The sequence below is a fragment of the Sinocyclocheilus rhinocerous genome, unplaced genomic scaffold, assembly GCF_001515625.1.
Source record: "Sinocyclocheilus rhinocerous isolate Xijiao unplaced genomic scaffold, SAMN03320098_v1.1 scaffold2274, whole genome shotgun sequence".
Classification (NCBI taxonomy): Eukaryota; Metazoa; Chordata; class Actinopteri; order Cypriniformes; family Cyprinidae; genus Sinocyclocheilus; species Sinocyclocheilus rhinocerous.
This window is the reverse complement of record NW_015636081.1, coordinates 406,301-424,193: the sequence shown is the minus strand read 5'-3', so window position 1 is coordinate 424,193 and position 17,893 is coordinate 406,301. Positions and strand designations below refer to the sequence as shown.

Genomic DNA, 17,893 nt, shown 5'->3' with positions numbered 1-17,893 from the left:
TTGTTACGGGTGACCCATGTCCCGGGCATTCTGAACAGAGGCACAGACTCAAGGGGGAACCCACTTTACGGAGAATGGTGCCTTCATTCCCAGATAGTGGGTCTGCTGTGGAAGAGGTTCAGTCAGGCGGCCGTCGATCTCTTTGCCTCGAGCAAAAACGGCCATTGTCCTATGTTCTTCTCACTATGGGACGACGATGCCCCCTCGACGTGGACGCACTGGCCCACCCATGGCCCAATGTGCTGCTCTGCGCAATTCCTCTGTTCTGCCTAATAACTCCTACTCTGGTCAGGGTGAAAGAACAAAGCCTGATCCTGATTTTAATAGCACCCAGATGACCCAAATCCCCATGGCTGGCATAGATCATCCCTCTTCTGTATGCCCCGCCATGGCCCCTCCCACTATGCACGGACCTCCTGTCCCAAGCAAAAGGGGAAATCTATCATCCTTAACTGGACAGGGTGGCCCCTGGGCCTAGCCGGTGAGAGGGCAAACTTAAACACATTGGGACTCCCCTGACGTGTTGTTGGTACTGTTCAGAATGCTAGAGCCTCTTCTACACACTCCCTTTATGATTGGAAGTGGCGTGTGTTTGAGGAGTGGTGCGAGGGGAGCCAGCTGATATCATATCAGTGCTCAGTGGCTGACATTTTGGGTATTTTTGCAAGACCTTAACGATGGTGGAAAATCTTTTTCCACTATTAAGGTCTATCGCTGCATATCATGTTGACGCCACTACGGTGGGGCAACACCCTCTTATTCGTAGATTTATGAAGGGCGCCCACTGCTCCCTTCCAGTCACTAGAAGAGCAGTTCCAGACTGGGACCTCTACTCTCCAGCCCCTGGGAGATGTCTCCCTTAAGCTTCTGTCTTTCAAGACAGCTCTACTCCTGGCCTTGGCGTCAGCCAAACATGTCAGCGATTTGCACGCACTCTCTGTTCATCCCTCGTGCACTAACTACATTATTACCTGAAGCTCCTTTATGGCTAATGTAAAAATTGTAATTGCACGATGTGCAAAATGCAGGATTTAATGTAAAATGTTTTCCAAAGGTTTGCAGGTCTGCACTCAGTCACCCACATCTTTAACCTTGGTTTTTGGTTCAGTTTGGTTCTGATGACTTGGCACATCAGAGTATTTTTTTGTGATTTCAAATGCTTTTTAAAAAAAACTCCAGTACACTTTGGTACACTGTAGAAAAAGAGTCATTTCAAACACTTGACTGATGTTGCAGAGTCAAAACATGTTATAATGTTCTCTTGTGTTGAACAAAAGGTTTAGATTACAAGGGAAGATGTTTGGCATGTGTTACTCTTTCAAATGCACGTTATAAGCGGGGAGGCATTTCCTCATCTCAGCCTGTAGACTCACAGGCACACAAACAGCCAATTCAGATAAAACGCAAAACTAAATTTTAAACTAAAAAAAAACTAAATAATGACTTCTGTGCTGTCCTCACTTAAGAAATCAGATGGCAGGAGTGGAAGGGGGATCGAGCAGGATTTTGTGTTGCTGTCAATCCTCCCTGCTTGCTATTTGGGGAATGAACCCAGTACTCTGCTTGGTCAAACTCTTCTTCTTTTGCTGTTGCATGATTTGAGTACTGTGCGTGGACCGAGGTGTCACCAGGTTTTTGCAGTTTAGAGCAGGGTTGGACACCCCTGGTTTAGAGTGACAAAATGTACCAGCGTACTTTGAGGTCAAAATGCATACCCACTACGCAAAATTAGCAGGTTAGCAGGTCTGCATGTGTATAAAACAGCTACCCCAAAAGTACTTTCAGTATCTTTAAAAAAACGTAGATTTGCAAGGTCACTGATTTACCTGCATCTGCAACATGCTCGCACCCGGAAAAACTGCAAATCAATTTACATTTAATGTTCTGACTTTTTTTTTTAATTCGGTCTCCATGCTGGGAACATGTAAGTAGTAGCAATAAACTATACATGTAATCATGATTAATTATAAATAGTAAGAGAAATGTGAGAATAACCTTTCATTTGTCCTGTATCAGCTTATTTCTCAAGCAAACGAGTTAAGAAAAATTACAATTACAACCTGAAACGGTACTTTATTCATAGGAAGTCATCCCTCTCTCACTTAAGCGGCCAACAGGCTTAACATCCTCAGTGAATCTTGTATTAAAGAAGCTCTTATGAAAACGACATTAAGCAAAATGCCAATTGCCAACTGCATTACATAAACTGCGATGCACAACTCAAAGACTGTGTACAAAAGTTAATTGCTGTTCATAAGTTAAATCTGAAAAGGAAATAATACTGAAAGTATGCAACACAAATCACTAAAACATCTTCCCAATATGAGAAATCACAGTACTTTGCTGGAAGTACTCATTTGATTTACTGTACTTAGCAAATGGGTACCAATTCATAGTTCATGGCATGGCAATGCATTTCATTCGAAGACAAAAAGAAAAGTAATGCTTCACAGAGATATTTAAATATACAACGCTTTGCTACAAACTGATTCTCAGAAACCTGGAAATATGGTCAAAGAAAACCAAACAATGAGGAACCAAAAGGTGACAGGAAGAAAAACATTTCTACATTTTGGCTCAATGATCCCTTTAACAGTGACAATACAGAACTTGTGTGTCAGAGTCAAAGATGACTTGTTCGTTTTCGTAAAGTGTGTTTGGACCTAAATGCTCATGTCGAAAATATGACACTAGAATCCTAGAGCTAAAAATTGAAACAAGAAATAAATGCAAGTCTGAGAATATGGTAAACGTAGTAGACCCCTGAGTTTCTAATGCAGAACTAGTGTATAAAATACCTCATTACAGTGTGCCTTTTAGTGCAAGCCAGCAAATATGCTCAATTGAACAGGAGGTATATTAAGATAGCACCCAAGCAAACAATGCTTCTCTATGCAGTCTTTCCTGTTGGCCGAATCACAGAGTGGGGCTGGTTTGAACAGCCAAACCAGTAGATCAAATACATCTCATTTATAATTAATTTCTGTTTTTCTTTTTTCATAGAAAATATAAATATCCCTGAATGAAACTGATTCACAGTATATTGAGGACTCCAGTGCTACTACCATCGTTTTTATGTTGGGACAATCAAGTGTGTCTTCAAGGTCTCTAGTTAGTGTCTCTTGCATGGCTCAACCGTCCAAGTCCTTCATTCGCTGTCTTGGTAATTCACAGTCCGCTTGCCTCCGTTTCTGGTCCGGATGCGTGTGGCTCTTCGAGGTTTCCCATATGACACGTCACTATCCTCATCGGAAACACTCCTCTGATGTTTCCTGGAGCATGCGGTTCCTCTGTCATGATTTCTTAGCCTTCTCTTTGGACTGCTCTGTGCACCTGAGCTGGCGTCTGATTCAGACTCCCCAGACTCTTTGCTCTCAGAGTTGCTTCCGTCATCATCGCTGGCACCGTCACTGCTTGCTTCCTTGCTTTCGCTTTGCTTCCGTCGTTGCCGGGTCTCTTTGGGAAGCTTCTCCTGAGACCATTGCTCCCGACCATTCACCGATTTGCACCTAGTTTCAGAGTCACTCTCAGAGTCCGTCGAGCCCCTGAAGCGCTTGTAGCGTTTTGCATGCTTTCTTTGAGGTGTCATGCACTCGTTTCCATCACTGGTCCTACTACTTTTGTTGTCTGTGTCTTCAGACTCTGAGGAGCCACCACGTTTTCTTTTGGAGTTACCGCCTGATGGTTTTCTTGCCTGGCAGTTGGCCCGCTCCTTGCTCTTTCCATTCTTCGATTGCATCTCCATCTCAGGACTGAATTCTTCATCAGAGTCCTCCATAATGTAGCTCTTCTTCGGAAGAATTCTAAGAGAGATTCCTTTGGATGCAACTGTAAGGCAAGGCTTCCTCCTCAGATGTGTCTTCTTGTCTTCATCTGATGTGTCGCTCTTTTGCGATTCATCAGAGGAAGTATCCTCCTTTTTCCTCCCTCTTCGGTCTACCTTCTCTTCACTTTCCGAACTGGAGGCATCCGACCTTACTTCAAGCTTCTTTTTGCGAGCGTTGGACACACACCGTCTGTTTCTGAGCGACCTTCTTTCTTCGCCATCACTTTGATTCTCTTTGTCTTCTGATTTAATTCTCTTCCTGTGAGCAACAGATTTTTCTGAAACATCACTGGGCTCCTCTGAGTCCTGGGTGGTTGACGTTAATGCATCTGTGGCTGAGGTTTTTTTGCGGGTAACTTGCCGTTTTGTGGCAGAAACGTGTTTTTGGCTTTCTGATGGTGCTTTACTCCTCTTCAGCTCTTTTGCATCCACCTTCCTTCCGTTTTGATAAGGGTGCTTTTGAGTTCTGGGCACCTCAACATCCTCATCAGAACTCTTTTCAGAATCCTGCTTGCTTGGCCGATTTTTCTGACGTCGGTCTCTGGAGCAATTCTCTTCTTCAGCATCAGTGTCATTCAATTTTTTTATTTTACTGACAGCAGCTTTTGCGGTCTTCCTGGTGGACTTCCGCCTGACTATGAGATCCTCGTCAGACTCCTCATTCACACTTTCATTCTGACTCTCCCCATCATCTGTGTTGTCCTCACTTTCCACTCGTTGCCGTTTGGTGCTGTGTCCATTAATGAAAGGAGACGTTTCTAAAAGTGGAAATACAGAAATAAGAAAGTACAGTCTACAACTTCCTCTTTACAATATTGAAATGCACCTTTCTTTAGTGTCAGTGACCCATTAATGCTTAATGTTAATGGCCCATTCTTTATTTTATAGAGGAATTGACTGGATTGTGGAAAGGAGGTTAAACTTTTATCCTAGTAATCAGGCCATTTTTATTTGAGCCTGTACAAGCGGAGTAAATTTTTATGGGTTATTATCATTAAGATGACAGACTTACATTCTTGTTTGGAGTAGAATCCTTAATCAGTGTTTAACTTTCATTAACTAGACTGTGGTGGCCCGCCACAATCTAATCTGTCCCGCGACATTTTCATAATAAACCAAAAATATATTTTAACTTCATTATAACATAAAAGGTCTTCAACGTTGTGTTTTGCGGCATTGCTTTGGCAAAGTATGTCAAAAGAATCAAAACCGAAAGCACAATATGGCTTTATCCCCATATCAAGTATGTTTGCTCTATGTTTCAAAATGAAGCGCACGCGATCAGCTCGTGATCAGGTGTTTTCCGCATTTCAGAACGGCTCGGTTCACAGTAAATGAATGCAGCGTACTCCAGCATATAATTTTAGCGTGCATTTGAGAACGCAACGGGAACCAGTTTATAAAAATACCAGATCAATCAAATATAAATATTTGAGGTGGGGGTTTATGTGAATGTATCTCTGAAGGGAACGGTCTTCAGAAAATTTTAGATGGTATTTTCTTATCTTGCCTCTGTATAATGCACGTTAAAGCAGTGTTTCTATGTGTAGCACTGCTTTGATTACAGCAGTAACCAAGGAAACGCTGGCCCATAAGCCCACCTGCTGTCAGAGAGTGAATTTGCGTTCTCATTCAGCCCGTCTTCTGTTTTTGTTTTAGTGCAGGTTTTATGTCATTTCTAGGGATGCACCGAAATGAAAATTCTTGGCCGAAGCCGAACAAAATGAAACACTGGGCCGAAGGCCGAACTTCATTTTTCCCCCATGTAGGCCTATTTTGACATTTTTTTCCACCATTGCATTAATTAAATAGCCAAAATGTGCTTTTTACTGTTTTGTCCTGCTTTTCAAATAAAAAAATCAATTACAAAACAACAATTTAAAAATATTTACTTAACTTTTTTTTACATTCTAGCAGACATTATACCAACAAAGCACAATTTAACTTAAAATTAATAAGTTGCTGAGCAGAAAAGACTTCTTTTAAAACATTAGAATATATTACAGATACTATGTACATAGAACACTATGTGTGAATGTTATAATAAATGTATTAATAGAGCTGTTGTAGGGTAATTATTATTATCATTGTTATTGTCTTACTTTTTTTATTTTATTTTACAGAAGGACAGTAAAATGACAATACTATCATTTATGAATGTCGATGGAGTTGTTGCTTTTTCTCGGCTTTTATTTTGGCAGAAACCCACAGGAAGATCTCAGTGCTTCTTTTTGTTGACAACAGCATGCAGATTTATAAATGATTCTCATTACGAATTTGAGAAGATGTTTGTCGCACGTATCACATTGTCACTGCATTAGAAAATATAACATTCTGCAGTTTATTTACTAATCGTTTAAAGGTAATTTCGCGATTTCAATCATCATACAGTAACCTAACCACCAGCATTAGCCACCTCTTCTTCTCATCGGAGACATGTGATGCAGCACTAAACAGTCTCTCGCTGTCGGGGCTTCGTGCTTGTAATGATTTCTTCGTCTTTCTCTGATAGTTTTAAATACTTTCACCCTGCCGACATATTTGCTGCATTAATGCGCGCCTCTATTTGATCGCGTTAGTCATTGTTCGGTACATATTATTTTGCCTTTTCGCTTATTCGGCCGAACACAGAAAGAGATTTTTTTTGCTATTTTCGTCCGAATAATTTCGGTTGCCGAATATTCGGTGCATCCCTAGTAATTTCACAAAGATAAAGTCAGAGCATTCGATTTTGCTTTAAATATTGAAATTATACAATGAAATTGAAATCAAAACTGCTCATTCTACATGTGTATTATCTTTGTCATTATTAAAATGCAGTGGTTGCCTCGTATTTCAAATGCCTACAGATATTTTTTGTTTATTAAATGTTTAGATGTTGTTGAAGAAGCAACAGCCTGTTTTTGCAAAAACAGTTTCATGGCCGGTAAAGAATATTTAGGGGCAGTAAATTTTCTCAAGTCACTGGCCATTGGCCTGTAAGGCAGATAGGCCCTGCTTGCAAGTGTAGAAATTAGGACAAAAGTATTATCATTTATATACTGTAAAGTAAAATAATATACCTATGACATTTTTTGTTTTAATTTATTTTGCAGTGCAACTGTTTTAGAATATATGGCTATCTCTGTACTACTACTACTACTACTAATAATAATAATATAAAATTACATTATTATTATTACATTTGAATTAGTTTGGCTTCTTAAAATTCCAGTGTGGATGTAATTTAGACTGAGACACTATATCACAATTAAAAAGAGGTCCCCTTTAAAGTTCAGGTAGTCAATTCACCGACTTTTCTCTTTGTTAAGTTTGCACACTGAACATGTGTTGGAGCTCTTAATTTTGAACTCTCAAAGTGCACCAGATAAATGAATTTAACTTGAAAATGTACAAAATTTTCTTCCGGGGGGCATGCCCCTGGACCTCCAGAGAGGAACCAAGGTCCACCCACCACAGTTTCACAAAATCTTGTGGGTAACACTGCTTAATGATAACAAATTGTGCAAAACCAGGAATGTGTAGATGAATAAAATCTGGATTTCATGCTGATTGTAGGGCTCAACAGTTCAACGATGGTTGGGATTCTACCAAACGCACCCTTTTTCTCTGCTGATCGTCTACATGGTCTGCGCCCAGCAGTTCTACTCTCCACTTTGCTTTGAGAAGATGAATCACTGTCAGCGCTGCCATCACTTTTCTCTTCTTCACTGGCTGAAACATCACTTTCATTTGACACTGTGAGAAGAACGGTAACAATAAAAGGAGGGAATGCACATTTAAGTTACATTGAAATTGTGTAAAAAGGAGAAAAATTTTTTTTTAATGTAAGCTGTGTAGATGTTTATACCTTCTTCCTCTTCTTCTGAATCAGAACTGCTCTGAATAATAGCAGAGCGTTTGCTAGCACGGGTTGCAGGTCGGGTGCTGCCTCCATGCCCCTCCTCAGAGCCTTCATCGTCTTCCAGGGCATCCATGAGTTTCATCTTACTGACTGCTGCCATGGCGGTCTTGCGGGTCCTCGGCCGGCGACTGACAGATGATGATGATGACTCGTTTTCTGAGGCGTCAGAGTCTTGCGATAGCTCTTGGTCAGAATCGTTGCAGGGTCGTGGTCTCTGACGCTCGTGTGACCTGCTGTGCCCATTTATCTTGGCATGGCCCTCTAAGATACATAAGGCAAATGGTACATAAGCATCCATAAGGCAAGGACACAGGGCAAAGATACATAAGGTAAAAGGTCATTTGTGACCCTGGACCACAAAACCAGTCATAAGTAGCACAAGATTTTCAAATAGTTTTATCTCTGCCAAATATTGTCCTATCCTAATAAACCATACATCAATGGGAAGCTTATTTATTCAGCTTTCAGATGATTTATAAATTTCAATTTAAAAAAATGGACCCTTATGACTGGTTTTGTGGTCCAGGGTCACATTTATGTAATGGTTCAAAAGTTGTAATGTCATTTTCCACTAGCTGAAAGTGCTTGAAATTTCTACGAACCACAAACAATCATACACAGAAGGATTTAACTTTTTGTCTAAAGGGTCCCACCATGTCTCCGTTTTGCTCCATTATTCTGGGCAGCTCTTCTTGTGGCTCTAGTCTCTCGTCTGAAGACACGAGACGAGGATGAAGGTTCCTCATCCTCTTCCGACTGACTCCGAGATTGCTTGCTGTCATGATCAGACCCTATATCAACGGCACAAACCATCTTTAACACCTAGCAGTCATTCCAGTTTGCCATGTAATAAAAGGAATAGTTTACACTTTAATCAGAGATTGACCTATAATCAGTTTTACCAGTATTTACAATTTTCTACTTAACTAATTGTTGTCTTTAATATCTGGTCAAATGATAAACCACTACACCTGGTGGGTCTCTAAAGAATAGTGCCCATTTAAAGCACTGTTCATTCAACAGAAAAAAAAAAACACTGGTTGAAGTACTTTCTCCAGTTCTTAAAACCAAGCTGAATGATTCACTCACAACTCAGACTAATCTGTTTTTTTTCCAAGTCTGCTCATAAAGACCATTTTTATTGCTTTTGTGTCCTTTTTTGAAGATTAAAAACTTCATAAATTTCTCATTTTTTGTTCCACAGAACAAATGAGATCAAACAGTTTTAGAACATCTTCACATGAATGAGCAGTTCACTTTAATATAAAAGTGAATTGAAATGAACTTTCATTTTCAAGTGAACTGACCTGCACACTTCGGTGGTGTTGTTAGGCACAATGTGCAGCAACGGAGCACATTATATTTTAATACCAGAAACAAATCATTTTCATGAGTTGTCTGTCTTACCGGATGAAGAGGAGCCACTCCGTCTGAAGATATCCTTGGCTTCATTGACTCTGCGGCGCTCTGGTCCAGACACTTTGGCTGAGGTAGATTTGGCTGTAGACTGTTCTGTATTTTCCTGAGTTTTTATAGTAGCCCTCTTTTGACTAGGGTCAGGAGGAAAAAAAGACAGATTTGTTTTTTGAATGCACACTATTCATGAGAAAAAAAAAAAAATAGAATAAAAGAGAGAACAGCAACAACAGAGGCAGGGAGATCCGGCATACCGTGTGGATCCTTGTCTTGAAGGCGCTGACTCCTGATGCTGCAACTTCTTCCTGAATCTCTGACTGCGTCGCAGCTTCAAGCTACTTTTGACAGCAGTCTTATGGTCAGAAATGATTTTGCTTATACTCTCCTCGAAAAATGCTGACAGTCGCAAAGTCATGCTGTAAATCTGTCAAATCAAACAGCACAAGAACATCAATGTGTCTTCAAGAATTAAGCACAAATGCAAGAAGAAAGAAGTAAAGGCAGAAAGAGACAAGATTATCCAAGACATGAATGCATTACCTTTGACCGTTTGTTTGGCGTGTAGGCTTTAGCATTGGCAAAAATAAGCCTGGTGTCCTTGCAAAGATCTACGGGATTTTCATAGCGGTCTTCTTCAAGAGTCTGCCGCACAGTTCCAAGGTCCATAGGGGTGTCGATAATATTACAGTAATCCTGGAGACACAAAGATAGCATATTACCAATACCAAACCATTATTAACTACTGTTGAAGATGCATCATTTAAAAAAATAAAAATCTACAAAATATATACACTTCCCGCTTCTATTGACGATGCTTGATCCCACCTTTAAATCTGCTCCACACCTTCAGATTAAGACGGATAGCCACTTCCCTAACATTATTCCCTTGATTGTTCTTTGGATACTCACTGGATATTCTCTCTGATCTACAGGATTCCGGAAAGGCTCTGAATCCTCACACTCAAACATGTAGTCCAATAAACGTTTGCAGTGGTCCTTCCATGCGTCCCTGTCCTGCACAACCTCCTGTGATGGCTGACAAAATCAAAACAGGAAGCAGCGTCTTTAACACATTCATTTTTTTCATCTAAACAAACTTCTTGTTTACTGTTGTGGTTGGAATTTTTTTAATCAAAGGGCAGATATACTAGAATAATCAACAATGTAACATGATCTCTCTACTGACATTTTTACAAATGTGCAGTATATGCCAACATTCCACCCAGAAATGGCTATTACAGTATCTTGTACTGTAATATTTATAGATCTTACACTACCTGGCGAAGTCGTCGTACTGCAGAGGTTCCAGGTGCATCAATGTCATCCATGTCCTGAAAGCCACATCTGAATCAATCTCAGGTTTTCCAGAAAAGGCAAAGAAAATACAGGTGGAACAAATTCACTCACCTCATCTTCAGAGTACTCCATGTTTTCAATGGCATTGTAGATCTCCATAATATCTGTACAGTGAGGTTTTCTGTGGCCAGGGAGAAAAAAAAAAAAAAAACGGAAACAAAAAAGGTTCTTTAAATTACAGAGCAAAACATAAATATCACAAAGGGATCTTCACTAAAGACCAACCTTATGAACTTCAGAAGAACATTTGTTATGATTTTTGCAGACTGTGCAATCTTGCTGCGGGGCTCATTGAAAGTCTTGGCATTTTGTTCAATGTGTTTTACATCCCAGATCAGTGCAGACAATCTCCTAAAAACCCCAGGACATGTTAAAACACACCAAAAATAGACACATAGACTAATGACCTAAAAGAAAAAAAATTATAATAAAAATAATAAAAATAAACCATTCAAACTCTCATTCACTCAAGACTCATTCCATTTTCTTTTTGTGGAACATAAGCTATTTTGAAGAATGATCAAACTGCTCTTTTCCGTACAAAACAATTATCATAACAGAATTGAGTCTAATGGGGTTAACATGCATGCATGTTCAAGCTTCTGCAAAAACCAACAAAGTTTCTTCTTGCATGTCAAGCAAGTACAGTTGAGCTGCCAGTGACAATATTTGATGATTGATCAATGTTTATATGAATAAAACCCTTCATTTTATATGAATAAAAGCCTAAATTAAATCTGTTAATATAAAGTGTCTCTTCAACAGACCTGAATTAAACCACTCAATTCATTTAGATTGCTTGAACTTTTTGAGTCAAAATCTTGGTGGTATGCACTTTCAATTGAGGGACAGAAATCTCTCAGGTTTAATTAAAGTAAATAAATAAATAATCATTTATTTCTCGAAAATGAATGAATGTCGTATGGGTTATATGGAAAAGAGCAGCATGAACATTCTTCAAAATTTCTACTTTTGTGTGCCATGAAACAAAGACTTTCATACAGGCTTGGAAATGTTAAGGGGATGAGTGAATGGTGAGCATTTTTATTTTTAGGTGGACTACACCTATTAAGCTACAAACCTGTAGAAGTTGTGCTTGAGCCGCAGTTTGATGGTGTTAAGGTCGGTGGGATATGCAATGACAGCACAATATGTAGGATACTGAATGAGGTCGACCGGACCAGAGAAAGGTGCTGCGATATCTGTCGAAAAAGACAGAAATTGACACTTCATATGTCAGAGGGTCACATTTAACAGGTCAGTTCACAGAAAAGTGATATTTTCTGTCATCATTTATTCACCCTCATGTCCATCATTGATCTTTGGAACACAATGGGCTACTGTCAAAATCAGCTGTGCTAAAAGGGGAGTCCTTTCTCTACATAATCCATTCCCAATTTGAAGAAAATGTTTTGTTTGTCTAAGAGGACCATACTGTATACTACCGTATACTGTTTCAGGAATGACAAACGAGAGTGTAAAAAAAATTACACTAAATTGTTCTGATTGACAGTGATAACTGTAGCAATGGACGGAATGAACTATCTGACAAGCCGATGTCAAAAATAAACATGTGCATTAAGTGATTCAGACAAAATTCAGAGTAACAAAACTACAGCAGCAAGTCTGTATTGGCTGAATGTATTTAGCAGCTTTTACAGTTAAAGATAAAACTTAAAAAATATATAGTTTTTAAATTAAATTGTAAAATATAAAAAAAATATTTAATGCATTATTATTTAATTTTTATACCATTAATAATGAACTTATTTAATTTGTAGTTAACTAGTTAAGTATTTAAATAATTAACCCTTCTAGGCTGTTGGCGTCTGGGCTTAATTATTTATGTTTTTTTTAAATGACATGAGACTTTGTGACTTTCTGCACTTGCTATATTTTATTCTTCAGTACAGTACTAAAATGTGTTACAATAGTCATTTTATAATAAATCCAAAAGCAAAACGTGGAAAAACTAGGGAGTTGAAATGGCAATTGTGCTAATGAGTCATCCTCTGCTGCCATCTACTGGTTATAAGAGCAATTTCATGTCATTTTAATCTTAAAAGTCTTGGTTTTCCACCAGGAGACACATTTTACCAATTCCATTATGATGTCATTTACGAGATAGCATCGCTAGCATTTAAATGTAAAATTATGTGTCTAGGCATTCTCCTGGGATTTCCAGGGTCAGCATATAAAATTACATGTTAAATAACATGAAACTATGTTAAAGCTGCTTTCATTATTTACGGTGTTGCAATTATTTTGTTTCTCAGTTTCTGAAAAGAACGAGGCAGGAGAGGTTTCTGTGAGGGTCTCAAGAGTCTCTACTTATATACAGCCCACCATTAAATGACGTTTCACCGTACGTTTACAAGCTGGCTTTTCTTTATGCGGCAGTTCTAAAGAACGCTCCGTGCATATGCTCCATTGACGATTTTTATTTTCAATTTTGTCCATACATTGAAAGTCTACATAATCCTAAATAAATAAATAAATAAATATGGATTACTTTTACAAAATGTCTTTATGAAATTTTTGAAGTCTTTGAAGAAAAAGTTCTTAAGATGTACAAAACTCACAGGGTTCGAATGGCATTAGGGCAAGTAAAAAAAAAAAAAAAAAAAAAGGGGATCTATCCCTTTAAGTCCAAGTGGCCAAAGAAAGGGGCGGGGGGAATAAAATAGGATAACGCACCCACAGTCACAAGCTGTTCTATGCCTGCAATGATACGAGCACTCTCTCGGTTTCGACCCTTGTTCCCCCATTCACCCTCCTGAGGTTTATACAGGATATCCATCATCTCCTCATCTGTCACTGGCACTCCTGCACTCCCCGACTCCGGCTGTTCAGCTGCAAAGACCCAATAAATAGACCACTTGCTTCATTTCTAACAGAAAGGTAATTTGTCGTTGTGTTTTTAATAGAGTAAACAAACAAACTCTGCATATTTAGTGCAAAGACTGCTGATATGCTAATTAATGCACTGTGTATCAGGTTTAAGATAATGCTTCAGTGGTCAGCAGTACCGTTTTCAGGAATAGCCTCCACATCCCATGGACTCAGCTTTTCTGTCTCACCATTGTCCCACCTGCAAAAACATGAAGTTAAAAACAGCCCACGCCAAAGGACTAGAGCACACCATCCAATAATTCAGTTAAGGCTTACTTGACTTTGAAGCACTGAAAAAGGCTGTCGGGATATTCGGACTGATATGGTTCCTGACCAACTATGGTCCCAAACCACCAGGCGTCATCGATCACAGAGCGAAACCGATCAACTACAGAAATCAAAGCACAAACACCAGGACAGACATGACTCAATGTTTTATTTCTGTAGAAGACTGAATGATTGAATTTTGATGCAGGGTACCAAAATAAACTCTCCCGACTCTACTCTCAGGTTATGCCTCCAAACTTACTCGATCTCCATGCTCTGTTCCGTGCCTCGTCGTAGCTTTGACGCAGCACAAGAAAATCAATTACATCTGGCATATCATGATACCTAAAAAAAAACAGCACCAACATTTTTACGTTTGCTACAATCTTACATTTATTTAAATTTCAAGTCATATCTCGCTAACTTACTTTATTGAAAAGGATCGGTCTGTAATTTTGCCTGTTCCAGGGTCAATCTGGGTCAGTTTCAGACAGCACAGGGTTGGAGGGGACACTTCATACTTGATCCCTGTTATTTGAACAAACTCTTGGTCCTGGTAGAAACACATGATTTATGATTTTTAAGGCCAAACATGCTTAAAACATTACAAGTTAGGTGAGTTGCATGTATTGTTTAAAAGAATGTTCAAGGTTAAATACAACAAATACAAGTGTTTGGGAACTTAATCGTGTGAAACAGTTCTGGGAGGTCTTTTTGATGATAAACTTTGGCTCAGGCATTTCAGATCATGACTGGTATTAGTTTAGCTATCAATGTTTTTTTGACCAAATAGTTTTTTGCAATATGCCAAAATTCCAATAGATCCAAGATATGGATCAAAACATAGCTACTGACATGTGACATTTGTATGTATGCATACTGTTAAGATTAGATCAATGCTACGTTTTACAAAGCACTAAGGGATGCATCTGATAAGAACGAATGTGAGTGTCTGTAACACCCAGGACTGTTTTGATCTTACTCTTAACTCCATCTTTTTCCATGGCTGTCTGTCGAGGTTAATGGGATACAGGTTAGTCCTACAAACTGCATCCACATATGCCTCATGACCCTGACGAAAATAGATGATCTGTGCACAGATAAAAATAAATAAGTAAATAAATACTTTTTATTGGATTTAGACATGGATAAATTAATACAGATTAGATGAGAGAAAACTTATTCTGTACCTCGTCTCCCATTTGAGGGACGAAGGGGGACTTTCGGGGAATGACGTCAGTAATCCATGCTGAGGGACGGAACTCATTTGAGATCTCTCTATTAATGGGCGGTCTCGGTTTTGGTTGCTAAGGACAACGAATTGAAAAAAGAAGGGCATTAAAACTTCCATTTTTTCTAAGAGCAAAGACAAAAATCAAGTGCTAGCCAATAATAAAAATGTCTCTCCAATGTTACAACTATGGATTGGGGGGGGGGGACTTCAGTACCAAGGTGATTTAAAAGGACCATATAAGAATTTATAATAGTGACAGTAATGTCTGTGCAGTACACCTTTGAAGTTTGGCTTTCGGCTTTCTTGTGCTTTCGGGGGGAAGACATCTGCTCCTCTTCATCTATGGTTTGCTCCTCATCCGCTATGTCTTCGTCCTCCTCATCCTCTTCCTCAGAGCTGCTGATCCTGCGGCTTGCGCGTCGTCGAGAAGACGGGGAGGCAGGTGGTCTCAAACTTATTCCGGCGTCTGCTATCCAGTCGGAATAATCACTGGAGGAGTGGCTTCAGGTATGAACAAAGACACATGTAAATCTTTCCTCATGAATATGTTCGAGATGGCAACATGAAAAAATAAACTATAAAGAAGAATTAACAGTTTAAAGTGTAGCTTATCATTTCTGCATTACCAGCAGGACCAAACAGAATTCCAAAAATAAGGACCGTTTCCAAGTGAACCATTGGACCGAAACAATGACAGAGATATCAGATTATTACAGTGATAAATTATCAACAGGACATGAACATGAACACTTCAGTTAGACTCCAACCGCTTGCCTGTTTGCAATGATTTTTGAGTACGAGTAAAAAAGGCTGTGGCAGGCATGTGAAAATTTTTATCTGAACATTTCTGCTTTCAATTTTAATTAGATTTACTGTGCAGTATTATTGGCAACAAATTGCAATTCAACTTGGTGCCACTAGTGGCAGATATTACACACTTCCTTTTTAAAATGATTATTATGGTGGCAGTACCTTGAGCTATCACTCCTCCATTCCTCTTCATCCTCAATAGACGAATCAACGTCACTGCCCTCAATTTCACTGCCCTACACCATTAACACATATGTAAGTATTAACACGTATGATATGGCATAACAGTATTTTAAAAAGCGAATTAACACAAACACTGAACCTCAGAAGACGCCGTTTCCTCCCCCTCCTCACATGAGAACTCGATGTACTCATCAGCTAGACTCTCTTTATTCTTCTGCCGTTTGCGTGACTGTGTACGTTTGAGGCACAGCTCTTCGTCATCAGAATCATCCTATGGGCAGAACAGGATGTTTACACAGTGCTGACATCAACACCCATAATATAGTTCATAAGTCTGTAGAACCCTACCCTGAAGCTGGCGTGGGTCACTCTCCTCCTCTTGGTGTTGTAAAGGGTGACTTCCTCCTCGCCCTTAGATATTCTGAATGACTCCTGCGCCCTAAATGAACAAGCCATCAAGTAAATAAATCTGTTCTCTAGATCCAGAGTGCAGGGTGTTTTTGCATACTCAAGGAACCTCATCCATACCATCTAAAGACCAACCGATAACGGTCATGTTTGCTTTCCGATAACCAACTATTTAGCAAACTGAAAATGTAAGATTTATTAATAAAAACATTACTGTCACAATACAACACACATGTAGAAGTAGGCATTAAGAATGACATACAGCTTTTCCATTTAAATATTATCAGTAAAGTGACAAATGTATGAACATCTACACACAAATATATCCATTAACACTTTAAGTAGCTCAGTGACAGTAAAGACATTTATAATATTACAAAAGCTTTCCATTTCAGCTAAATGTTGTTCTTTTGAACTTTCTATTCAAAGAATCCTGACAAAAAAAAATTTGCATAACCGTTTTCAACATTGATAATAAATGTTTCTTGAGCAGCAACACTTTAAGTAGCTCAAGAACATTTAGCTACATATAAAAATATATTAATCCAAATTTCATGACCATCATAACCATTTTAATGAATTTTAACTAACATACTTTGAAGCTTAAAGGATTAGTTCACTATCAAATAAAAATTTCCTGATAATTTACTCACCCCCATGTCATCCAAGATGTTTACGTCTTTCTTTCTTCAGTCGAAAATAAATTAAGATTTTTGAAACATTCCAGGATTATTCTCCTTTTAGTGGACTTCAACGGCTACCATACGGTTGAAGGTAAAAATTACAGTTTCAGTGCAGCTTCAAAGGGCTCTACATGATACCAGACGAGGAATAAGGGTCTTATCTAGCGAAACAATCGGTCATTTTCTAAAACAAAACAAAAAAAGTATATGCTTTATAAGCAGAAATGCGCGCCTTGCACTGCTCTGCGATGCGCGTCCATGACTTCACGTAACACGTAATTACGTTGAAAAGGACACTCTTGACGTAGGTGGAAGTACCGACTCGGTCAGTGTTTACAAATGTGGAGGAGGAGGACCGTTCAAAAGATGTTGTATGTTCAATGACACATATTCAAATGTCTTTGTGTCAGTTTATCGTTTAAAACTGTCACTTCGTGTGCGTATCCTGGATGTTTAAATCTTTTGAAACCTAACTTCCGCCTACGTCAAGCGTGACCTTTACAACGTAATTACGTTTTATGTGAAGTCATGGACGCGCATCGCCGAGCAGTGCAAGATAGGGCTGTCAAAATTACTGAAAAACTAAATTCGAATTTTCCACTTAAAGGGGTCATATGATGCGATTAAGTTTTCCTTTCTCTTTGGAGTGTTACAAGCTGATTGTGCATAGATAAGATCCCTGAAGTTGCAAAGACTAAAGTCTCAAAACCAAAGAGATATTCTTTATCAAAGTTAAGACTCTGCCACGCCCCCCTAAAATGCCTCGTTCTAACACGCCCCCACATATCTAGGTCACTATGTGGGAATATTTGCATAATGCCGCCCAAATGTGCAAGAGGAGGTAATTCTGACTTTGCTATGACAATCTGGCGCTTCTGAATCAGCTACTGTTTTGTTATTAGTTTAAGTATTTG

At 39.0% G+C, this 17,893-nt stretch overlaps 1 protein-coding gene across 1 annotated transcript in view; it reads right to left on the bottom strand.

Annotated features, from left to right (window-relative positions):
* Positions 1-2,056: 2,056 nt before the first annotated feature.
* The window catches only part of LOC107747676 (bromodomain and WD repeat-containing protein 3-like), a 32,049-nt gene continuing 16,212 nt past the window's right edge, over positions 2,057-17,893 (bottom strand). Inside the window, exons 19-41 of the mRNA XM_016562270.1 lie at positions 16,237-16,327; positions 16,028-16,159; positions 15,868-15,941; positions 15,174-15,396; positions 14,852-14,968; positions 14,644-14,751; positions 14,090-14,214; positions 13,924-14,006; positions 13,671-13,782; positions 13,532-13,593; positions 13,200-13,355; positions 11,584-11,704; positions 10,728-10,853; positions 10,554-10,623; positions 10,424-10,477; positions 10,056-10,181; positions 9,687-9,839; positions 9,401-9,570; positions 9,138-9,280; positions 8,384-8,521; positions 7,677-7,991; positions 7,427-7,564; positions 2,057-4,584 (exon numbers count right to left, since the gene is read on the bottom strand). Coding sequence (XP_016417756.1) covers positions 3,149-4,584; positions 7,427-7,564; positions 7,677-7,991; positions 8,384-8,521; positions 9,138-9,280; positions 9,401-9,570; positions 9,687-9,839; positions 10,056-10,181; positions 10,424-10,477; positions 10,554-10,623; positions 10,728-10,853; positions 11,584-11,704; positions 13,200-13,355; positions 13,532-13,593; positions 13,671-13,782; positions 13,924-14,006; positions 14,090-14,214; positions 14,644-14,751; positions 14,852-14,968; positions 15,174-15,396; positions 15,868-15,941; positions 16,028-16,159; positions 16,237-16,327 — 4,273 coding nt within the window. The 3' untranslated portion in view covers positions 2,057-3,148. The remainder of the gene's footprint in view (positions 4,585-7,426; positions 7,565-7,676; positions 7,992-8,383; positions 8,522-9,137; positions 9,281-9,400; positions 9,571-9,686; positions 9,840-10,055; positions 10,182-10,423; positions 10,478-10,553; positions 10,624-10,727; positions 10,854-11,583; positions 11,705-13,199; positions 13,356-13,531; positions 13,594-13,670; positions 13,783-13,923; positions 14,007-14,089; positions 14,215-14,643; positions 14,752-14,851; positions 14,969-15,173; positions 15,397-15,867; positions 15,942-16,027; positions 16,160-16,236; positions 16,328-17,893) is intronic.